The following is a 25,502-nucleotide window of genomic DNA, read 5'->3' as shown; positions in this document are numbered from 1 at the left end:
TGATTTACAGGCCCTGGGCACCTCTGGTGAACTTTACTAGAGACTTAATAGTAAATCAAATATACCAGTCATGGAAAAGCCAATTACATATATATTTTACACAGTGAGCACTTTCACTTTAGTACTGGTCAGCAGAGTCCAGCACCCAGCCAAATCAAGGGAAGCAGAGGCAAAAAAGACAAGAGAGACCACGCCAAGGACTAATCGTTTTATACACGGTGACCGCTACAACCCCTTGTCGGGTTGGTATTTTAAACAATTGTATTGCTTGTGTTCCGAGCACTGCGTAGATCAGCCGAGGCTGTTAACCCTTAGAGTATGGGATGATTTGGTCCCAGGGTGCCCTCCCAAGAGCCTCTGATGTTTTTGTCATTGATGTGTTCCCTAGAACCACACCAGTTTTTGGCAGCACCTGCCAAAAGGGTTTCACATTCGACCAGGATACAATATTCTGACAATACTTATGTGGTAGAGGAATCAGCCTCCTGTTTTTTCTCTCAACAATAAGTTTTGTGATGCTTTGGACACCTCCAGACATCAGGCAGTGACCTCGGCTCTAGACCCCTGGAGAGGAAAATAAATTAATTGGCATGAGCGTGCCATTCAGGTCTGTAGGCTTAACTCAGTGCATGGCCCCTAGGAGACGCCATGAACAAGGGTCAACAGAGACACCTTTGAGCGTTTCAAAAAGGTCTTCCTATCACATTCCAATCTTAGGTCCCAGTTTATACACACAGAGCCATCACCCTTGACCCCTGAACCCATCAGATATGATGATTTGGCGGGTGACTTGAACGTGGAGACTACTGCTTCCAGCCCATTGTGTCAGTTTCTGGATGATATCTCTCTACCCCAGTCAAGCCCTGAACCCCAGACTGAGAACCTGTGACAGACATGTTGGATTCGGATGATTTGTTACACCAAAGCGCTCCGAGTGATCTCCTAGTGATAAGGTAGCATTTTACATGGCTGGACGCATACAGAATTCCTTGGAGAAAGAAGTTTGCTCCAGTTTGCATGTGGAATGTCCTCCATCCTCCCTGGAGGGCATGGTGGCTATGCCTTCCGAAATTGATAGTCACTTGGCTACCTTTTTGGCATTGGGGGACCCCAAGAAGGGCAATGACTACTCCTGGTGGTCCTGCCAAGACATGATGCTGGATATTACTGGCCCACTTACAAAATTCTTATATATTGATGAAGAAGCCAACCAGTCTGTGTAGGAAAGTGGAGTATTATGTGCTGTGGGGTTTAGCCCTCACCATGTAACACACTTACAATCCCCCAAAGATGGTCCTTGGATTCTCAGTAGTAAATCCTTAGCTCAGTCCTGATATTGTGGCAAAGAGCAGTCAGGCTTTACCTAGAGGAACATGTATTAAGCATTTCACAGCATCAACATGGACGATAAGTAATTGATACGACTCAAAAGGAATCCAACACCAATTTATAAAAACAGTGCTCATTTTTATCTTAATTTAGACATCAAAACAAACTGAATTTAATAATTATAACCAGAGTTATAGATTTGAGAAGCAGTATTAAATTACAGCAGAACTGGCATTTAACCTTTGCATTTGAGTATATGAGAGAAATATCACTAGTTGCAAAAATGTACTTAAAAAGTGAGTGGCCTGGAACCTTTACGAGGTTAAGGTTGTACAGTCCCTAGGACCAGATCACAACAGCCAGTGCAGTTTCACCTGGCCAATGACGTCTGGGTGCAGAGTTGTTCTGGGTGTCTGTGGTGCTGAACGGGACTTGCGTGGAAGTCAATGGCAGGGATCCATAGGCGACAAACGACCCATTCGTCGAGCTTTGGAGAAACCGTTTCAGGGTTATGGTTGTGTGGGTCCTGGGACTAGGCCACCACAGTCATTCCACTTCTACCTGGTCTGCGGGGTTTGGGTGCAGTGTTGTCTTGGCTATTGGTGGTGCTGAACGAGACTCGCACTGGTGCTGATTTTACCAGGTAAGTGGTGCTGTACCGGCAATTCTTCGGTTCCAGAGCGTCTTTTTACCTGCAGTTTTCAGGGGACTAGTGCCACTAATCCAAGGGAGACTGAGGGTGTTTCTGGCATTCACAAGGGTTCCTCTGGTCAAAAGTGACGGTTTCCAGCCAAGGGTGATGGTCATTCGTACAGTTCCCAGTCTATTGCCTCAGGGAAAGAGTATCCCTCTTTTGTCTTGGTGCAGTGGGCAGAGACTGGTTGTTGGTGATGCAGAGCTCTTCTTTGTCCTTTTTTTAACTTAGTCAATCAAATCCGAAATTCTTGTGCCATTGTCCCTTAAATCCTGGATTTAGGGGCTTTAGAGGTGTGGAGACTAGTGCCCAGTGGGCAGCTAGCTCCTACAACTAATCCGCCCCTGAGCCACATCCGGTGGGATAGGTCACCTTTAGCTATCCAGAGCCCTCTATTCTGCCACTCCTAAGATGGCAGAAATCAGAATTTAGTGCACAGACTGGGCGGCTCACCCTAGAGGTGTTGTCAGCCTGCTGGGGATGTGCACAGTCCTACATATTAAATTTCCCACCTGTCCACAAGCAAATGTGCCTGGGGGCAGGGTTAGAGCTGTTTCCTCCACAGGAGGACAGCACAGATGGCTATTAGCCTTTGAAGCTCACCACCCTGATGGGTCTTTTCACTACTCCAGCTGGGGGGCAGGAGATGTAACTTCCTTTCTTCCTCAGGCTTTGTTTCTGGTTCCTAGGAGCATCCACGCTGCCTGACATGAGAGCAAAACCCTGTGTTAGCAGCAGCAAGTGTGGGAAAATGCATGAGCTGACCTGCCAGAGCACAAAGAAGGGTGACGAAGAGGTGGGCAACCTCTAGTGTGCCGCCTGGGTGCATGCCAGCTATCCTTTGAGACCAGATTTGTGTTCGGGGAGAGAAAGAATGTTGTTTGACACCAATCTCAACATATCTAGGTGGTACCAGAATGGAGCTAGCAACCTGGGCCTGCCCGTTGTTAAGTCCCATGTTATCCTATTGACCGACCTGCACTTACAGTGTACCTTAATGGAAAGTTTGCCATAGAGACAAAAATACTCATGCTTATATGCCTGCACCTTAAATATAATGCACCCTTCCTCCTGGGCTGCAGATGCCTTCCTTAGGGGTGTATGACATACATGAAAGGCAGTGCATGGGACTGTGCCACTCATGATGAGGGTACAGTTGAACTCAAGCAGTTTGTACCACTCTGGCAGTCTGCAATGGCAGGCCTGCCATGAGTAGTTTGCATGAGTCAACTAGGGTGGCACAGACTTCTGCTGCATCCCTGGGGGACAACTTTACCACCTATGCCCTCTGTATCCTGTGTACCATTTATTAGAGGCTTGCAAGGAGGAAATGTTTTGCCAATCAGGAAAATACCATGTCGACAAATAACTTAGGGAAAGTACACATACACTCGGGCCTGGTTAGCAGGTCCCAGTGCACTATCAGAGTCGAAACACCAGCATGCAGGGGTCAAAATGGGGGCAACAATTGAGGGGGTGGGCATCTGCAAAAAGTCCAGTTTTCTTACCATCTTGTTCCCCCATTTCTCTGGAGACCCTCTTAGGTCAAGCTCAAACGGCAGTGATATTTCTGGTCAGCACAAGTTGTGCACTGTCGATGGAGAGCCATTTCTCCCTTATATTAAGGTTGACCCAAAGCTGGTAGATATACCAACATCGGAAGCTGGGGCCACAGAACAACGGGAGTTGTTTGGTGATCCTTTTATCAAAGAATTGGGCAAATGTATTGCCACTTTTAATTCCATTGACAGGCCTCGGGCCTCAATCCAAAGATTATTTTGCCCAAAGGTTTTTGTTAAGACTGGTCATGGGAGAGGGTGCTCGACCAGCCGCTTTGTCTCTAGTATCCCCTAGAGAGGCCAAGGCTCCTGCAAAGGAGAGTGACAAGATCAAACTAAGTTCAAAGGTTTGTTTCGCTCTCCATAAGGTTCAGAGAAATTGTAGGACCAGAGGAGGAGTTCATGGATTCTCCCAAGGCGTTACTCAAGGTGAGAACTCTCTTTTCTTCCCAGAGGGAGACGGGCTTTGTTCCTACACAAATGGTGAGGTCTGACAACAGATGCATGGGTCATCCAGACATTTTAAGATTTCCATATAGAGTTCATGGGACTCCGTTTCAGTCCTCTGGACTATGGCCTTTAACCATCTCCAAAGAAGAAGCCGCTGTTACAGAAAAAGAGACTTCAGAACTGGTGGAAAAAGGGGCAATTGTCCCTAAAGACATCCATTCAAACAGGTTTGTGTGGAACCTCTTTCTGGTGGAAAGGGATGAAGGTCAAAGCCTGGGGATCAATCTCCAGGAATTCAATAAGTGGCTGATGTATCATCACTTAAAGATAAAGGGAATTCATCCAATACGTGATCTGCTGAGTCCTGGAGACTGGCTGGTGAGGTTGGACCTCAAGGATGTCTGACAGTTCCAATGTTTCCTCCACACCGCATATTTCTATGGAGACAACAAGCATTTGAGTTCCAGACATTTCCCTTCAGTCTGTTTTCAGCTCCTTGGTGTTTTACAGAGGTTCTCAAGCCGGCATTAGAATTCCTCTGTGGCCACGGAATACCCCTGATTGTTTACCTGGACAACATCCTGTTGATGGATCAGTGCCTGAAAGGAATATTGATGCATTGAGACAACTGTCAATTAGCTAGTAGGTCCGGGTTTCGTGATCAACGAGAACAATTATTTACTGGTTCCTGCATAAAGATCAACTTTCTTAGGATTCATCTTAGTTTCCAGGGAATCAACATTAAGGGCCTCATTTGGACCTCGGCGGTCTTTTACAAAGACCGCTGAGGTACTGCCGTGCTGAAGACCGCCAGTGCGGGCGCTTTTCCGCACAGCTTATCGTGACTGCTGGCAGCCCTCTGCCCTTTTCTGGACAGAGAGCGGCCAGCAGCCATACTGGCGGTCGGCGGTGAAGTGGAGGCTGCTCCACCTCCACGTCATCACAACACCGCCCACCGAATCACGTCACAGGATTTGGCGTGGCAGTGTTCTGGTGACGGGGAGCTGGCGATGGAGCAGCCCCCATGGATCCCGTTCCCTCCCGGAGGATCACCGGACCAGTTAAGGTGATCGTCCGTTAGGGGAGGAGGTGGGGGAGTGTTGTGTGTTGTTTGCATGCATGGGGGTGTGAGTGTGTAGAGGGAGTGTGTGAGTGCATGTATGCGTGCGGGGGGGTGTTGTGTGTATGTGAAATGTGTGTGTTTATGTCTGTGCGCATGTATTTGTGCGTGTATGTGTAGTAGCTGTGTGAGTGTGCGTGTTGGGGGGTGGGGTGTGTGTGTAAATGTTTTGGGGGGGGTCACGAGGGGGGTCCTGCCACCTATGAGGGGTGGTGAGGGGTCGTGGGTTTGGGGGAGGACTCTTGGGAGGGGGAGGGGGGAAGGGAGACCCTATCAGTGCCAGGGAACAAATTCCCTGGCACTGATAGTGCCTACCGCCATGGATTTCATGGCAGTACAGAACCCCACAAAATCCATGGCGGTATGCGGGGTTGTGATACTGCTGGCGGTCTAGTGACGGCCACTGGGCTGGAGACCAAAGTCTCCAGCCCAGCGGTCGTTACCACCCTGGCGGTCGGAGTGGAGAAGTGACGGTTTGGCATGGCAGTAACCGCCATGCTTGTAATTTTTTTTTTTTTATCGCCGGCCTGTTTGCGTTATTACCGCCACTTGGCCACCGGCCGCCAGGGTTGTAATGAGGGCCTAAGTCTGCTGTCCAAAAAGACCTCACACAAGCTCAGGAAGGCTCTGTCCAGACAGACCATATAATTGAAACAATTAGCCCGCCTGGTAGGGTTGCTGGCATTGTTGATACAGGCAATGTTCCCAGGTCCTCTTCATTACAGGGCCCTCCAACTGCTAGAGGACTACCGTCTGTGTAGAGGTCTGATTTTTTGGGAGTCAGCCCAGCTGACAGAGGACGTCAAGGAGGAGATGGTGGCCTGGAATGGAAGAGCAGTTGTCGGTTCCAGTCCAGATATCATTAGAGAGTCCAATGCCAGCAAATCCAAATGGGATGCCAGATGTGGGGATATGTCCACAGTAGGAAAGTGGTCCTCAGATGAATAAAGCATGCATATAAATTGCCTGGTACTCCTTGCGGGTTCCTTTGCAGTATGGTGTTTGATAAAGGAGAACGTATGATGCTGAAGGTGGACAACATCTCTGCGGTACATTACATAATCCGCCTGGGAGGTTCCAGATCCAAGGTGGTGGCGGATCTGGCGAAAGAGTTCTGGCAATAATGCCTTGGACCACAATATATCAGTGACAACATGGCCTATTTGCATTTAAGGTACTTGCAGGACCTGAGCCCCTGGAAACTGAGGTCCTCGTTTATGAGGCCTGAGACACAGGACAGTGCAGCAAGTGCCATGTGCCACTGGCAAAGGGCAGAAGTGCGCCGGATCTACAAGATATGTCACGATTCTGTCCTCTCCTCCTGCTCTGGCACCCCAGTTGCTGTCTAGCACCAACGTAGGCACCCTTGGACCATGGTGCAAGGATGCCTGCGTTGCTGGGATGATTGTTTTTGTGCAGGACAGGACACCTCCCTGCACAAAAACAATCACAAGAGGTGTTTTCCTCTTTCTTTGGGTGCTGCAGAATGCAGCACACATTAAAAAAAGGAAAAAAGCGTGGAGAAATAAAGATATTTCCCCCCATTGCGTCATTTTACGCCACCCCTGAAGTGGCATAGGAATCTGACGCATTCCCAGACTTATAAAACTGGGAATGCATCAGATTCCTTCTGGTTCCATGGGTGTTGCATGGGAGCACCCCAAGCAACACCCATGGATCACCCTTTCACTAAGTGTTATGCCTGAAAGGGGTCCATATTTATAAGGCCATTAAAAGCCATGCAAAGTCGCTTTGCATTGACTTGCAAATATGGGCTGGCACACTCTGCCACAGGAACATAAAAAGTGTGCTGCTAGGGCCTTGTAAATGAGGCCGCTAATCTGGAAGCTTTCAGGAAGATAGAGAGGCATTGGGGGTGTTCACAGTGGACTTGTTTGCCTCCCGCCTGGATCATCAACTGGATAAATATTTTTGTTGGAGAGGAGACCCACATGCAGCAACCATGGAAGCATTCCTGCAGGATTGGAGTGTAAAGAATGATAATGAAATTGTCAGCCCCAGTCATGTCATAAGGCAGATTTGGTGGTTACCATACTGCTCTGTAGGTCACAAGCCTGGTTACCAGTTACAAGTTTTCTGGGATTTTCCAATCCTTCTACCCCAGGGTCTAGTTCTTCTTAAGGATTCCCTTGGGAATCTCCACCATGGGACACTTAATCTCATGGCATGGAGGATTACAGGACTCAGTGCAAAGTCACTGGGCTTTTGGAAGATTATGAACAACTCTTATCAAAAGCATGGGAGGAAGAAACTGTTAAAATATATAAATCCTCATGGGGTGGATGGCTACATTGGTGTTTGCAAAGAGAAACAGATCCTGTGGGGTTCATAGTAGTCCATATTTTGAATTCTTTATCTAACTTAGCCACAGAAGGCTTGGGGTACAGATCATTGGACACTTTTTGGTCTGCCATATTGACAGGACATCTCACCAATTGATGGAGTTCTGGTTGGTGAGCCTCCCCTGGCTAGGAAACCAATGAGTGGTATGAGGTTATCACTTTCCCCTGAATCCAGGTATTCCAGTCTTTGGGGCGTGAACAAGGGACTTAACCTTTTTCTTTCATGGCAACACAATATCTTACTAGGAAAGAATTTTCAGGTAAGTTGGCCGTGTTACTGTCTTATCTCATGTCAGAGGGTGTCAGACGTGAGAATCCTTGATGTTACAGGCAGAATATTCACTGCAGACAGGGTCATGTTTCAAATCTCGCATAGAACTAAATGCAGTTCCAGGGGATCTCTTATCCTGCTTTCTGTGAGATACCAAAATTATACGTGGTGCGATGAATTAAGGCTTATGAAGCCATGACTGAGGAAGTCCTCCCGGCTGGGAAATGCCAGCTCCTAATTTGATTAGGCAAACAGTTTAAGACAGTTTCTTCCCCCACCATAGCCAGGTGGGTGAGAGGGATCATGCAAGATGTGGGAAATGATGCATCCATCTTTGTGGCACATTTGGGGAGGGAAGTCATGGCCTCCAAAGTTTTCTCTTTGGGAGCTAGGTTATTTTGAACGCGGTCAACTGGTCTTTGGATTCCACTTTCAAGAAGTTTTACTTTGCACCAGTATTCAACAGTCGACATGGCTACATTGGTGGTGAGTCCAAAGTTTTCTCTTTGGGAGCTAGGTTATTTTGAACGTGGTCAACTGGTCTTTGGATTCCACTTTCAAGAAGTTTTACTTTGCTACATTGATGGTAAGCTTTGTACTATAATAATCCTCCGCTGTGGTCCTGACATAGAATATAACATTTACTAGCTTTCGTAGCAGAAAGGTTCAGTTCTGTGAAGGACACAGTGGCAAGGATTATCCACACCTCCCCGCCCCATGATAAGAGTCACTCTGTCCCACCCTCAATGCGGAATACGAGAGTTGAACAGGCTCCTGGAATCCGTAAGATATAAGTATGTCTTTCCAAATTTAAGGATGGAAATCAGATGATTGTTTTTTCTGTAGGGTATGCTTTGTAAAATGAATGTGTCATCTGTATTCATGAACTTAGGGATAACAGCCTTTAGTTCAGATAGGCTACTGATTTTCTGTTCTTGGTTGTAGGAAATGAGGTCTGCAAGCAAGAATGAGGCATGCAGAACTAGAGACAACGATTGCATGAAGAAAGAGGAGGCATAGAGAAAGCTGATGGACTATAACAGTGAAGGAGGACTCTGATTGGCTAATATTTGTCTTTGAAGCCTTCTCAGGGGTTCATGGGAAAATACGTTTTTTTTTTCTCTTGCTTGTTTTGACGGATGAAGTTGAATAAAAAGTAAAGAAAGTTGAGCATAATCTTCTCCTCCGTGTCCTTAACAGAAGTGAAACTTTCTGTTACGAAAGCTAGGAAATGTTATATTCTACTTCATGACTTTTTAATCTACCTCTAAATGCTCCCTGTCCTCTTATTTCACTCTGGCAGATTCCTTCATTCTCCCTTTGTCACAATTTTGATGTTTCTGTCTTTCTCTTCCTCCTTTTTTCCCAGGTTTGTTTTTCATTGATAAATAAAGTGCTGGTCCCCAAAAATGAGTGCCAAAGAGTCGCATTGCTCTGCAACCACCAGCTCAAATTAAGCATTAGAGGCAAAATCTTACCTGTTAAAAAAGGAAACTGATGGTTCACATGCTGGTATAGAGAAAAACAAAAATTGATGAGTGCACTTCCTGAATTAATCTCAAGCCACTGGTAATGTACTCCTGCCATTTTTTCAGTCCATCTTTTTTGGCTCACTCTGCAACTATAGACATGCTCCCAAATGAGGCATATCAACCATTGTCGTGCTCCAGTAGGAACAGTTAAGACCAACTTGGCAGGCCAGGTCTTCTCTGAATGCGAACAAAAGCACCCCCACACTAGTACTCTCAGTACAGTACTTTGTGCAAAACAGAGAATGTTGCTTCTCTTAAGGGAGCTGTTGGTGGATGCATGGGAGCACCCGCGCTGAACCCATGGCACGTCTTCCTGCTGCAGAGTAACACAAGGCAGCGATTTCTGCTGCCTTGCGTTATTCTAGATTTATCAAGCCACGCAGAACCACGCATGGTGTCCTTGTGTTGCTTGGTAAATCTAATTTAGGTTTTGCATCATCCTTGCATACCCTTGCTTTGCTCAAGGATGACACAAAACCTTGATAAATATGGACCCCACTTTCCCCCTCTCCAGATAGAACACTTCATAGTAGAATAAACTCCTCAAAATCAGTGCCTATCTTAAGGACCCTTTTCTGTCTATTTTGTATAGTTTCATAAAAAGAAATCAGCAAATGCACGAAAGACAAGCATTTCCAATACAATGGGTCTTGCATTTGCTCGAGTTTGAGCCATTAGCATTGTAAACTCCTAACCGGACTTTTCTTGCCACATAAATTGAAAATGGAAAGTAAAACTATTTCACAATCAGCGAGCCGCTTCACAGCGCCACGGCCGCCATGAGCATCAGTGCTAAGGAGAGACACAAAAGGGAAAAGAAGTTTGCTCGCAGTCAAACTTATTGAAAAATGTGCAATTAGCCATGTAACAGGGGCGATGGCCAAGGGAGTAACAAAACCTTCCCAAGGAGGGACAAATGTAAACCATTTACCAATGTCATCAAAGCATTTTTGGAGGGCAAGCCCACAAACGAGTGGTAGAGATGGTCGTGAGGTTGTCGTTGTAAAAAAGCCCAGATACATACAACCACGTCGGAAAAGCAGCGGCTGTGCGCTGCTATGCTCGACCTAAAAAGGGGGCATTGTAAAATAAAATATTTATTTCTCCAGGGTCACACAATTTGGTAAAGCGGGGCACACTGGGATTAATTCCAGGTTTTTTGGTTACATACTGTGGAATTTAGTTGTAAGGCTGGAAGGTTGACATTCGATCTACGAGACGGGGGTTCGGGAGGTGGCAGTTGGGATGAACTGAGAGGTTCCAGGAGCGGTTCCGACATTGCTCCTGTAATGTACCCGCATTATCTAAAAAATAAAGTGATTAACTGTTATTGCCGGTCTCCGTTTTTACAGTGGTGACGAGGCGGGCAGGAGCGATGTCAGAGGTGAGGATCGCGCTTTTATTTTCAGTGATTTTCTGGCTGCTGGTGCTTCCATAACTTGAGGGGCGGCGCACTAAGTACCTCTTGATGTCCAATGGCGATTTTCTGGCTGCTGGTGCTTCCATAACTTGAGGGGCGGCGCATTAAGTACCTTTTGATGTCCTGTATTGGCAAGATTCCTGTTTCGGAAAAACAATATCTGCAACTACGCCAGGAATTATGGGTGTGCCCAGATTACTCTAGAGAGCGAACCACACCGTTTGAGGCAGCCATTTAGAAGTGGTTTGGAGATTATTTTAATCTTTATTGAGAAACACGGTGATAGGCACACCTGTGTGCCTACAAATAGCAAATTAGCAGCCATCTTGAAGGAGTAGACCTTGTGCATGCATATATTGTCTACAATTACAAGGAACTGGGCACATTTAGGCCCTCATTCTGACCTTGGCGGGCGGCGGAGGCCGCCCGCCAAAGTCCCGCCGTCAGGTTACCGTTCCGCGGTCGAAAGACCGCGGCGGTAATTCTGACTTTCCCGCTGGGCTGGCGGGCGGTCGCCTTCAGGCCGCCCGCCAGCCCAGCGGGAAAGAGGCTTCCACGATGAAGCCGGCTCGGAATCGAGCCGGCGGAGTGGAAGCTGTGCGACGGGTGCAGTTGCACCTGTCGCGTATTTCACTGTCTGCGCAGGAGACAGTGAAATACATTTAGGGGACCTCTTACGGGGGCCCCTGCAGTGCCCATGCCAGTGGCATGGGCACTGCAGGGGCCCCCAGGGGCCCCGCGACCCCCCCTACCGCCATCCGGTTCCCGGCGGGTGGACCGCCTGGAACTGGATGGCGGTAGGGGGGGTCGGTAGGGGGGGTTCAAAAGGGCGGCGGTACACTGGCGGGAGCCCGCCAGTGCTGCCGGTCCGACCGCGGCTTTACCGCCGCGGTCGGAATGCCCTTGGGAGCACCGCCGGCCTGTCGGCGGTGCTCCCGCGGTCCTCCAACCCGGCGGTCATGGACCGCCAGGGTTGGAATGACCACCTTAGTGTGCAATAAATACAATTACAAGGAATTTGGCACGTTTAATTTGAAATACGGTGATGGGCACACCTTGTGCTTATAATTACAAAAAGAACCTTTGTCTATACATTTGACTTGTTGGATGTGCCGGAATTTATTGTGACTGGACTCTGTGCTGAAAAAAAACAAAAAAAAACTATATTGTTCAACTGCATTCAGTAATTATTGATATAGGACATTGTATATTGTTCAACTGCATTCAGTAATTATTGATATAGGACAGTATGTCTAGTATTCAGCCTCCACCATTTTTTTTTAACGAACCAGGAGATCCACCCATTCAGTGGGAATTGTGGTTGGATTTATTTGAGGCATATGTTGATGTGTTGGAAGAAGGCGAATGTTCACCTGACAGGCACCTGTCATTGCTTAAACATTGTTTGGGCGCTGTAGGGTTAAGGGAATTAAAAAATTTACCACCTGTAGATAATATGCATGGAGTAGATGTGTATAAATGTGCTTTACAACAGTTACAGGATAGGTATGGACGGAAAATAAATGTAGTAATGGAAAGATACAAATTTTATTCCAGGGAACAGAAGGCTGATGAGTCCATTGACCAGTATATGGCAGTATTAAGAGGCTTAGCGGTTACGTGTGCTTTTGACAATATGACATATGACCAAGTTTTGAGGGACCAATTATTAATGAAGACTAAATCAAAAAAAATACAGGAGAAACTTTGGTCTTCTGGGGAAATATCTTTAAAAACGGCTGTTGAAGAGGCGCGGAGCATTGAGATTACCGAAGATTGCATACAAACTATGAGGAGGGAAGTTAAAGATTGTGACAACATTTGTACCGTAAGCAAAGACAGGGAATGCATGGACAAAAAGAAAAAAATAGTTGCCCGGGCTGGTACTGGGGACAACAAATCTGGGGATAACAAGTCTAGCATGTACAACAATACTGAAGTGTGCTTTAGATGCGGCGCCAGTTTGCATTTTGCAAATTGTAATGGTTGTCCGGCGATTGGTAAACATTGCAGTGCATGTAAAAAAAAGGGACATTTTGCACGCGTCTGCAGAAGTTTAAAAAAGAAAGTAAGTTGTGTTGTGGAGAATGTGGATGATGATGATGAGGTTGAGGGAGGAATTCAGAATTTGGTATTAAGCATTCAAGACCGTAACATTAAGGGAAGAGAGCTTAAATTTCCTAAGTGTTATATAAATATTGACGGTGCACGAGTGGAAGTTATGGTGGACTCGTGTGCGTGGTACACTATAATAGGCAAATCTCTATTTAATCAGTTGTGGCCTGGAAGGAGTTTACAAAAGACAAAAACCAGTCCTTGTAGTTATTCTGGTCATAAAATTGCAATTGTAGGAAAAATACAGGCAGAAATCGAATATGCTGGAAAGAAGTGTTCAGGTGAAATTCTTGTGGCAGAAGGAGGGGCAACTTTTCTGGGTTGGCCACATATATGTCAATTGGGGTTGAGGGTGGACCCTAATGCTACTCCGCCAGTGTATACTGTGAGTATGGATACGTCGCAGAATGATTTGTATCGTGATATAAAGGGACTATTTCCTACCGTGTTTAGTGGTTGTTTGGGGAGTATGAACATTTTTAAACATACAATTGTATTAAAGGAGAACGCTGTTCCCGTAAGGCAGAAGTTGAGGAATGTTCCCTTGAATTAAAGAGAAAAATTGAAGGAGATGTTAAGGGATTTGTGTGATAATGATATTATTGAACCAATTGAGTGCTCCGATTGGGTTTCTCCGTTTGTAATTTCGGTAAAATCCAGTGGGGACCTCAGGTTATGTGTTGTCCTGCGGGCACTCAATGATGCAATTTGGATAGATGCATTTCCTTTAACAAATTTGCAGGAATTGATGTTGTCTATTGGAGATGCTACAGTATTTTCAACCATCGACTTGGCGAGTGCGTATCACCAGATACATTTAAGTCCTGAGTCTAAACATTGTACAGCTTTTATTACACCGGAAAGGATGTTCCAGTACAAAAGGATGCCATTTGGATTGGCTAGTGCGTCTGCAGTTTTCCAGAGGGAATTGTCCAAAATACTTTCGAATGTTAAGTGGCAAAGGTATTCCAGGATGATATTTTAGTATATGGTCGTGATAGAATTGAGCATGACCGGAACTTAAAAGCAGTATTGCAAGCACTAAGTGACTATGAATTAACTGCTAAGGATCAAAAATGCAAATTTGGAGAGAGCCACGTTGAATATTTAGGTCATATCATTTCTAAGGATGGTATTCAACCTAAGGTTAGTCACATCAAAGCTATTAGTGAGGCTCCAGAACCAAGGTGCAAGGAACAATTGTTATAATTTTTAGGCCTAGCAGAGTTTTATTCTTGCTTCGTGGAAAACTTTGCATCCAAGGTGGAGAACCTCCGTGCCTTGCTGAGGAAAAATGCGACGTTCTGCTGGACAGAGATACATTCCAAGGAGTTTTCGACTATAAAGGAAGAAATTGTTAATGCATCTTGTCTCAAATCGTTTGATGAAACTGCTGAATGTACTATAGCAGTAGATGCTTCTGCATATGGTATTGGTGCAGTTTTGTCTCAGAAGAAGAAAGGAGACACATTCTCGTACTCTATCTCAAGCAGAGAGGAACTATTCTGTAATTGAGAAGGAGTTTATGGCCGCTACGTGGGCTGTGCAACGATTTAGGATGTACATATGGGGGCGCAAATTTAAAATTTGTACGGATCACAAACCTCTGATTAATATTTTGAGCACGGGAGGGGGAAGGAACCTTACTCCTAGGTTGGCAAGGTTAGTTTCGAAATTACAAATGTATCACTTTTAAATTTTTTATCTTCCAGGGAAAAGTAATTGTGTGGCAGATGGGTTGTCTCGGTTACCACTATCGCATAGTAGTGCTGAGGAAATTGATGATGGAGAGTGCGATGTTGCGTTCACTTATAAGGATGTTATGTTTCTGCAAAATGGGAATGTGCATGACAATCTATCTGAATGTGTGTGGATGAGAGAAATGCAGAAGGATGAGGTCTTGTTGAAGGTGAAGGAGTTTATTTTGAAAGGATGGCCATCAGAACGTAGTTTATGAGACGAGAGCAGTACATTCTGGAAGATTAAAGAGGAATTGTCTGTGTCGAATGACATTATATTAAGAGGTGATAAAATTGTGCCTCCCTATGGTATGCGTGATACCATTGTTAAGTTGGGACATGAAGGTCATGGTGGCATGGCAAGTACCAGGAGGAAGATCAAAGAAGTTTTTTGGTGGCGGGGGTTAGATGGTATGGTAGATCGTTGGGTAAGAGAGTGTGGTAAGTGTGTATTGAGTGACAAGTCTGTGAAACCATTAGTGGTACCATTACAGTTGGTTGAGTTGCCAGATGGCCCGTGGCGCAAAGTTGCAATCGATTTTATGGGTCAATTTGTTAACTTACCTGCTAGAGGTTCGTATGGTTGGCAATATAACTACTGATACTGTGATCGAATTCTTAAAAGATGTATTTGCAAGGGAAGGTATTCCTGAAACCATTGTTTGGGACAATGGTGTACAACTTACTTCTGTTAAGATGAGTTCCTTTTTGAAGAGTTGTGGGGTAAATCATGTGAGGGTTTCATTATACCATCCTGAAGGTAATGGTCAGGTTGAAAGGTTCAACAAGGTTATCAAGGACACTATACAATTAGCTTTAGAATCTAATTTGTCCTGGAAGGAGGCCATCCAAAATATGTTGTTATCTTACAGAATTACTCCACATTCTGTCACTGGAAAAACACCTTTTGAGTTATTGAGGGGTCGGAAACCATCTTCTAAACTAATCCCATGGTGGTTGATGAACAGAAGGCGAGGAAGTTTTGGTGGGGTAGACTTTAGCTCTGTGAGAAATCGGGTGCAAGAGTATCAAAACAAAGTTTTAAATAAAATCAACAGTGGGAAAACTATGCCAAACTTGGCAGTTGGACAGTACGTATGTGTGAAAAATTTGGGGCTAATAAATAAAGGGAATGCGAGATGGTCATGCCCTATGAAAGTGGTGAAGGTATTGAATGGTGCAGTTCAGCTTGAGGATGGAAGAGTACGGAATTTGCGGCATGTGAGTTTGTTTAAAGCAAGTAACCTTCCCCAGGAATCTGTGTGTGAAGATTTTGATGAAGAGAGTGGATATTTGTGGGGATACGAGGATGTGCGGTCAGACAGAGGTGAAGGAGGTGGTGAATCCCGTGGTCTTGAACCCAGGAATCGGGAGGATGACGTGATACCTATTCGTAAAAGTTTGAGAGAAAGGAAATTACCAAGGCATTCCAGTGAATTCGTGATGGGAAGTTAATTAAAAGTGGGAATGCTTCCAATTCAATGTAAAAAAAGAATTCTTTTATAGGTACATGTATTATGTATTTTCTTTTATATGTATTTTCCCGATTTTAAGTATGTTATTTGTTTTGTTGTTGTTGATAAGAGGGGAAGATGTGTGGTGCATAGATCGAATGTGGAAGGTTGACATTTGATCTACGAGACGGGGTTCGGGAGGTGGCAGTTGGGATGAACGGAGCGGTTCCAGGAGCGGTTCTGACATTGCTCCTGTAATGTACCCTCATTATCTAAAAAATAAAGTGATTACCTATTACTGCCGGTCTCCGTTTTTACACATTTACCAATGTCATCAAAGCATTTTTGAAGGGTAAGCCCACAAACGAGTGGTAGAGATGGTCGTGAGGTGGTCGTTGTAAAATGCCCAGATACATACAACCACGTCGGAAAAGCAGCGGCTGTGCGCTGCTATGCTCGACCTAAAAAGGGGGCATTGTAAAATAAAATATTTATTTCTCCAGGGTCACACAATTTGGTAAAGCGGGGGACACTGGGATTAATTCAAGGTTTTTTGGTTACATACTGTGGAATTTAGTTGTAAATTGGTTATCTCTTTCTCTCAACCGTTTTACATCAATGGTTATTGCTTTATCTTTAATTCTTGATGCAGGAAATTATACTGTGGACGTCAGTCAGAGGTCATACGATAGCTAGGATAATTTTGTGCTTGGGGGTCAAATACTGGTTGGAGCTGAACCAGAGCCATGTTTCTGGATCGGGCAGTGCCTTGCCCACTTCAACTTCATATCCTTGACAAGGCGCCAAAGCACTTTCAATAGAGAGGCAGCCCGCTACTCCACTCATTTGGACCATGAGTGAGAGCTCAGTAAGATGGATATGGATTTTGAGTCTCTGCCTCAGTCGGATGTACAAATCTATGTACAGGCTCCACTTGATCAGCACTGGGGGTTAGGAGCACTGACCTACAAATTAAAATGTGAAAAGTGATTTTAGTTAAAAGACGAGGACTGCCTTAATGGGTCTGCCATGTGTAAGAAAGGACACATTCAAAGCTGATAGTTCAGCCATGTAACTTTTAGTAATGCTGAATTAAAGAGGTATGCTAAGAATTAAAAAGCAGAATGAGGCGGATAAGCCCGGGCTCAAGCGTTTTAGCAAAAATATGACAGAGCCCATCAAAAATCTGAAAACTCCAGTTTTATGCCATAAGTGGACTTCACCCAGCTGCAGAGATACCCGAGCTAGAAAGTTACCTCAAAGTTATGGGTAACACTTTGTTAGTGCTGGCCTTTAAGGCAACGTATGATCGGATCTCAGAGTACATACTTACAATGTTAAAAACCAAACTACAAGTCAGAGAATAAATCATGCTGTTAGCACAAAAAACACGCAGGCTGCTTCAGTGTTCAACATGACAATAGACAACATGGGAGCTTTACATATCCAGTGAGTTGCTAGCCCACATCCTGAACATTAAACACTCCAATGCCCCAAATGCCACGTGAACTGGTCCAAGTGACCTTATTTCCTGTAAAACTTTCACCCAAGCTTGACTTTTATGCCAACATGTTTGTGTGAGGGCATCGTTAAGCCCGTGTATAAAATGGTCAAAGTAGAACTGCAAGTCTCAGAATTCAAAGTGCTAATGACCATGCAGTCAGGCTTGAGAAATACCATCACATGGCCTGGGACAACTTGGTACATTTTCAGGTGACAGCGGAAACAACTGTTTGGCGATCCTTAGTTTGTCAGACATTCTAGACAGGGATACTCATAAGCAATCAAATAGAAAATTAGAGAAAACATACACACGCCTACAAGAACGCAACCATAATTGGATTGAAGAAAAAGAATCACACACTTACACAGGAACAGCAGGATTTTGTCTCCCATACAATGCACCATTAATCACAAACGACTGCTAGGCCACATTTCTAGCACTGACAGTGCAGCCTAAAAAAGGCCAAATCAATGTACCAGGTTCCATTATTTGAAACTGTTCTAATACATACGCACACGCACATTTTTTGTTTTTTTAATAACTACATACTCTCCTTTAATTCATATAAGCAGCTGCATCTGTGTTAGCCCACTGGCAACTCAAGTGGCATATGTATTATGAATGTGCCATTTGACAGGAGTGATGCTATCAATCAAAAAATTGGGATGCGACAGGGACTATGCAACACAATATATCACCACCACCACCTAGAGTCATAAAACAGTAATATAAATCTGTAGCTACAGCAAATCAGGTGGAAATGGAAATAACTACCCGCTAAAATAACACAGGATGCAGTATAACTCTGATGTGCCTCTGGTGATATAACCCATTGAGTTGGTTAGTTTACAGTGGGTTAACTGGGTCTGCAGTGGTCACACTGCCACACATAAACAGCTGTCACCTTTTGTCTGGCACAATTGTCAAAATCCAGCCCTGCCAGCACTTTCAAAACAAAAGAAACGAGCTGACGGCCATGAAGCAAACACACATAAGGGAACAAAAGTTAGCTCGCAATGAAACGTATCTGCAAACGTGCAATTATCCATGTTACCGCCAAAAGTGCAATTATGTAACAGGATCGATGTCATGCAAAGCGCGTGACTACTGCCCAGCGAGATCATGCTACCTACGAAACAAAGAGAAAAAGTAGTCCAGAAACCACACGGAAAACATGGAGCCTCGTATGTTTCAGTTTTCAGTAGTTGGTCGGTGAGCTCGGGGAGAGCTAAACGCCGGAAAGGTATGCATGCCTTTCATTAATCAAATCAAGCCAATTTTAAAAGGCAAGCCCACGAACCAACCAAAGTTATGTGTGGTTACAGGCCCGTAGAGAGATAACAACAGGGACAGATCGCTTTGCATGCTCAACCCTAAAAAAAGGACTAGAAAATTAAAACTGGGTTAAATGTTTTTGTGAAAAATATAGCTAGTGAGTAATTTAGAGATTTTATTGGTTTCCAACAATTTTACACACTTCATTATTTTTTCTTTACATTGTCGAGGCTATCTCTCCAAAAATCTACAAGCTTGCCATAGCACCTATACTGGTTCGGGGATGGTGTGTCCTCTAGAAAGAAACATGTCCCTAAAGATAAGATTCAAAAAGGCGTTTAAAATATAAATAAATAAGGACTGAGCTCCAGGAGCGGCTCGCAGGGCTATAACTTATCTTCTTCTGATGGATACAACTACCTGTGGATTCCTCACCTAATGAATACTCCCATGGCGCCAGCATTCAACGGAAATCTTCTTCCTAGTCTCTGCACGTCGACGAGGACGTCACTCTAGCCCACGCGACGCCGTCTGACGTCATACAGGCAATAAGAGGTCCTCGCCGACGTGCCGACGTCAGTTCCCTTTTTTCCGTGCATTCGAAACGGTTATCTTCGAGGGAGCTACTGTTGCTTTCGAAGTTACAGTGTGTTTTTCTGCTGCGTGATTTTTATCTGAGAGTTACTATGTCTCAGAGGAAGTCTGGTTTCAAGCCCTGTCGGGAGTGTGGGGGCAAGATGTCCGTTACGGACCCACACTCGGACTGTTTATGGTGCTTAAGCTCCGACCACGACGTCGCAACATGTGATTCATGCCAACACATGAATCCCAAGGCCCTAAAAGAGCGAGAGGCTAAACTCTTCATGGCAAAGTCGAAGAGGAAGGAGAAGAAGCATCATAGAAAGTCCTCCTCGCCGAAGACTCATCGGCGTCATCGAGATTCCCGGCGCCGTAGGGATTCACGGCGCCATTCCAGCCAGAGGTCTCGATCGAGGTCGCCTTCGGCTCGGCGTCGTAAGACTTGGGAGGTCAGTCCCACAGTCACTCCACATCCATCGACGCCGTTGCCTTCTCCGGCTTCGCCGACTTCGCCTGGGCAGACATCTTCAGTGATTGAAGTGACGCAGCCTCAGGTGCTCTCTCCGGCGTCGCAGACGTCGAGGCTGCCGTCGGGGTCGCCTTCGATCCAGGCACCCCAGTATCCGGCTTTTCCTGCCCCTGGAGCCGATAATACCGCATTTTTGAATGCGATGTATACCATCTTTCAGCAGATGGCTCCAGGAGGTGCTCCAACTGGTCCTTCGGGGCCGTTGGCTTTCACCTTGGGTGCTCCGGCGCCGCTACGGCCAGCACCCTTCATGCCCTTTCTCCCCTTAGGGAATGTGGGCTCGGCGCCGGTGTCGACTCCGGTGTCCGCTCCGGTGGCCCCAGAGGTTTCGGCCCCGGAGGTTTCCATTCCGTCGACTTCGGGGTTTCGACCAGTGACTCCAACAGGACCATCGGAGGCTCCGAGACGCGCTTCTCTGCATCCGGCGCCTACCTCGGCGTCGAAGCTGCCTGTGGCGCCGGACATGGCGTCGGATGGATCCGGCGATCGGCGTCGTTCCTCGAATTCGGCGGATGCCATGTCGACGCCGCGTATTGAAGAGAGGCTACATTCTAGGAGGCGTGCTCTCCGTCTCTTAGAGGAGCAGGAATACCAATGGGTCTTGGAGGAAGGAGAGATAGAGGATTCTGGCGAGGGTCTTCATGGACTGGATACAGCTAGTGCGCTGGATACTTCCCCTGAGTGGGACTTGTCATCTCCAGGGGAGTATACTGAGGAAGCAGCCACTTTTCACACTGTGGTAAGAAAGGCAGCTAACTTTCTTGAATTGCCTTTGCCGGTAGCAGAGGCGAAGCAGAATTTGTTGACTGAGATCCTGCATCCGGCCTCTACTGCAGCAGAGCCTCTTTTACCATTCAATGAGGCTTTGCTTGATCCGGTGTTGGAGGTGTGGAAGAAGCCGGTATCTTCCTTGGCTGTTCATAGGGCTGTGGCCAGGAGGTATCGGGCTGCACCATCTGACCCTGGCTTTCTGTCCAGACACCCTACGCCGGAGAGCTTGGTGGTCCAGGCCTCCTGTTCTTCTAGATCTGCGCCTGGATCTTTTCCGACGGTGCCAGGAGATAGAGACTCCAAGAAGTTGGACTCACAGTCCAAGAAAATATTCTCATCCTGCAGCATGGCGTTGAAGTCCACCAACACGTCATGTATCTTGGGGAGGTACATCTATGCTCTTATCGATGAAATAACATCTTCACATACGGAGCTTCCCCAAGGTCTTTTGAATATCGTCTCCGATGCCCAGGCTGCTGCAACCGAGGTTATCTAATCTGGATTGGATACGAATGACTCAGTGGCTAGGGCGATGGGCACGGCTGTGGTTGCGAGGAGACAGGCTTGGCTTCGCAACTCAGGGTTCTCTGCGGACGTGCAGTCGACCCTGTTGGACCTCCCGTTTGATGGGGACAAACTTTTTGGAGCCAAGGCAGATTCGGCCTTGGAAAGGTTTAAAGAAAGCAGGGCCACGGCCAAGTCATTAGAGCTGCAAGCCGTTTCTTCTGCCTCCTCCAGGTTTTTTAGGAGGTTTCGTGGATTTGGACGTGGCTCTTCCTCCTCTTCCTTTCGGGGGAGATTCCAGCAACCTGCCTCTTCTCTCACCTTTAGATCATTTAGAGGGAGGGGTAGGGCCCGCACCAGGGGAGCCTCTCAGCAGCACTCTGCCTCTTCCTCGTCCTCTGGAGGGGTGCAGCAGGGTAAGCAGCCTTAGGCTTCCACCATTTCCCACTCACTCCTCTCCTGTAGGGGGAAGATTATGGCATTTTCTCCACAAGTGGGAGTCTATTACAACGGACACTTGGGTTATCAGTATTGTGGAAAAAGGCTACACCCTTCCCTTTCGGGAGTTTCCGCCCCCCCTCCCGCCCCGCCCATCTTATGGTTCAGAAGAACACCTCCTGTTGCTAGAACAGGAGGTTCAAGTCCTCCTTTCAAAGGGCGCGGTGGAGTTGGTTCCAGAGCAGGAGAGGGGTCGAGGTTGTTACTCAAGGTACTTCCTGATTCCCAAGAAAGGTGGTCGGTTGAGGCCGATCCTGGATCTGAGGATCTTGAATTGGTTCCTCAATCAGGAAAAGTTCAAGATGCTGACCCTAGCACAGGTGCTTTTGGCGTTGAACAAAGAAGATTGGATGGTGTCTGTCGACTTGCAGGATGCTTATTTTCATATCCCGATACTCAAGTCGCACAGGAAGTATCTCCGGTTTGTGGTAGGGTCGCAGCACTATCAGTTTGCGGTCCTCCCGTTTGGTCTTACTTCAGCACCTCGAGTCTTCACGAAGGTGATGTCAGTGGTTGCGGCAGAGCTCAGAAGGAAGGGGATAGCAGTATTCCCTTACTTGGACGACTGGTTGATCAAAGCCAAGTCCCCGGAGCTTGTATCGTATCATCTGCAGTCAACAACCCAGTTGTTGTTCGACCTGGGCTTTTCGGTGAACGTGCCCAAATCTCACCTGGAGCCCTCTCAGCGCCTCCTGTTCATAGGGGCAGTACTGGATACAACATTGAATCGAGCCTTTCCTCCGCCTCAGCGGGTTCAAGATATTCAGGAATTGGTTCCAATGTTTCGAAATGGAGCAGTAGTTCCAGTCCTCAAGGTCCTTCGTCTGCTCGGTCTGTTTGCCTCCTGCATACTGTTGGTCACGCATGCTCGCTGGCACATGAGGGCTCTTCAGTGGTGCCTCCGAAGGCAGTGGTCTCAACACAAGGCAGATCTAGAAGGTGCGGTCAAGATCTCCAGAGATGCTGCTGTGGACTTGAAGTGGTGGATTGCGAGCAACAATCTTTCACAAGGAAAGCCGTTCGCGCAGTCGCCACCAGTGGCCACGGTCATAACGGATGCTTCCACTCTAGGGTGGGGAGCTCATCTGGGGGATCTGGAGATCAAAGGAATTTGGTCTCCAGAGGAACAGATGTTTCATATCAATCTGTTAGAGTTACGGGCTGTACGTCTGGCTCTCAAGGCCTTCCTCCCTTCCCTTCGTGGTCAGTCGGTACAGGTCCTGACGGACAATACTACCACCACGATGTGGTACATAAACAAACAGAGAGGAGTAGGGTCGTACCTTCTCTGCAGAGAAGCTCTTCGACTATGGTCCTGGGCAAAGGACCATCAGATTTGCTTGGTAGCAAATCATCTGGCCGGGGTCTTGAATGTACGTGCGGACAGTCTCAGTCGCCAATTCTCGGCCGGCCACGAGTGGCGTCTCCATCCAGATCAAGTCCGTTTAATCTTCCAGATGTGGGGGTTTTCTCGGATAGATCTGTTTGCCACTCGGGAGAACGCGCATTGTCCGTTATTCTGCAGCCTCCAGTATCCGGTGCAGGGAGCGTTGGGGGACGCGTTTCTGATAACCTGGTGCGACCAGTTGCTTTACGCGTTTCCCCCCATACCCTTGATTCCTCGAGTGTTGAGGAAGATTCGCCAAGACCGGGCCCAAGTCATCTTAATAGCTCCGGATTGGCCAAGGAGGGTGTGGTACTCCGACCTTCTCCAACTCTCACTGTGCCCTCCGCTCCGTCTCCCTCTAAGGGCAGACTTCCTCTCGCAGTCGCAGGGGCAGGTTTTACACCCCAACCTCCAGAGTCTACACCTACATGCCTGGAGATTGAACGGGGCAACCTGAGTTCCTTCTCTCTCCCGCCTGATGTAGTGGATGTTATATTAGCGGCCAGGCGACACTCCACTAAATCTATCTACGCTAATAGGTGGTCTAAATTTGTTAGGTGGTGTGGAGAGAGACAGATTGATCCCTTACATGCTCATCTGTCAGATGTTTTGTCTTTTGCTCTGTCTCTAGCGCAGAAAGGTTGTGCAGTGGCTACCATTAAAGGTTATTTGTCTGCCCTGTCAGCCTTCATTTGTCTTCTAGACCAACCATCGTTATTTAAGTCCCCTATTGTTCTCAGATTCTTGAAAGGTCTTCTAAATAAATATCCTCCAAAACCATTCGTTATGCCTCAACGGGATTTGTCCTTGGTCCTCACTTTTGAGCCTATGCATTCTTGCCCCTTAAGGTATTTGGTTATTAAAACAGTCTTCCTGGTGGCTATAACATCTGCAAGGAGAGTGAGTGAGTTGCAGGCCTTATCGGTAAAACCCCTTATACAACTTTTTATGGGGATAAGGTGGTGTTGAGGACCAAGGCTGCTTTCCTCCCGAAGGTGGTTTCACCCTTCCATTTGGCCCAGACAATTACTTTGTCCACGTTCTATCCTCCGCCTCATCCTTCAAAGGAGGAAGAGAGACTACATCGATTGGACCCAAAGAGGGCGTTAAGCTTCTACATTGATAGAACGAAGGACTTCAGGCTGGAGGATCAGCTGTTCATCGGATACGTGGGCAAGAGGAGAGGAAAGGCAGTCCACAAGAGAACACTCTCCAGGTGGGTTGTTCTTTGCATTAAAATCTGTTACTCTTTGGCAAAGAAGGATCCTCCTGATGGCATTAGAGCTCATTCCACCAGAGCTAAGTCGGCCACTTCGGCCTTGGCCAGGGGTGTTCCTGTGGTCGACATCTGCAAGGCCGCAACTTGGTCGTCCCTTCACACTTTTGCGAAACATTACTGTTTGGACTCTGAGGTCAGAAGGGACGGCCATTTTGCACGGTCAGTGCTGCAGGATTTCTTGGTTTGACCATTTCGGCACCCACCACCGGGAGTGGTACTGCTTTGGGACTCTATTCTTTAGGTGAGGAATCCACAGGTAGTTGTATCCATCAGAAGAACGAGTTACTTACCTTCGGTAACGACTTTTCTGGTGGATACATTAGCTACCTGTGGATTCCTCACGGTCCCACCCGCCTCCCCGTTGCCTTTCTGGTCTTACCAAGTAATCCTTGAGTGTGCTCCTCTTAGTCTTCAAGGTTGCAATAGATGTTGTATATATGGATATTTGTATATATTTATATGTATATATATATGTATATATCTTGGTGTATATACATGATTTGCATATATTTGTTGGTTTAAAAAAAAAAAAAAAAAGTTATATTAAATCTACAGCCATTTTATTGCAATGTTGTGTATTTTACAATGTTATAGGATGTTGCCTTGCTCTTTCATTGCATTGGGTTGTTGTTCTCATGCACGTAAAAAATGTTGGTACTGACGTCGGCGAGCACCTCTTATTGCCTGTATGACGTCAGACGGCGTCGCGTGGGCTAGAGTGACGTCCTCGTCGACATGCAGAGACTAGGAAGAAGATTTCCGTCGAATGCTGGCTCCATGGGAGTATTCATTAGGTGAGGAATCCACAGGTAGCTAATGTATCCACCAGAAAAGTCGTTACCGAAGGTAAGTAACTCGTTCTTCTCTGCGGCAGCTGCGCTGCTCCTCTGCTGCACTCCAGGCACGGGCTCCCAGCCTGCCCTGCACCCAATACTGACACTGCGCAAAGCAGCGTTAGGATTGGCTGGGAGCCTGTGCATGCTCTCTCCAGCACGGCAACTGTGTTGCTGGGCTGGAGAGAGCCTACTGCGCATGTGTGTTTGGCCGGCCTGAGATGGTCAGCAAAACATACAAGCGCAGTGAGGGGAGTGCACAGTGCACTCCCCTCATCGTCATCATCCCCAATGCCC

General features: G+C 46.6%; 1 protein-coding gene across 1 annotated transcript in view; it reads left to right on the top strand.

Moving 5' to 3' along the window:
• The window catches only part of LOC138297306 (potassium/sodium hyperpolarization-activated cyclic nucleotide-gated channel 3-like), a 165,275-nt gene extending 156,424 nt beyond the window's left edge, over positions 1–8,851 (top strand). The window contains exon 3 of the mRNA XM_069236734.1: positions 8,732–8,851. Within this exon, the coding sequence (XP_069092835.1) occupies positions 8,732–8,806 (75 nt within the window). The 3' untranslated portion in view covers positions 8,807–8,851. The remainder of the gene's footprint in view (positions 1–8,731) is intronic.
• Positions 8,852–25,502: the final 16,651 nt, after the last annotated feature.

This window comes from Pleurodeles waltl, chromosome 5 (assembly GCF_031143425.1).
Source record: "Pleurodeles waltl isolate 20211129_DDA chromosome 5, aPleWal1.hap1.20221129, whole genome shotgun sequence".
In the NCBI taxonomy this organism is placed as follows: domain Eukaryota; kingdom Metazoa; phylum Chordata; class Amphibia; order Caudata; family Salamandridae; genus Pleurodeles; species Pleurodeles waltl.
The sequence above is the reverse complement of the archived record's forward strand: the minus strand, read 5'-3'. Positions and strand labels throughout refer to the sequence as shown.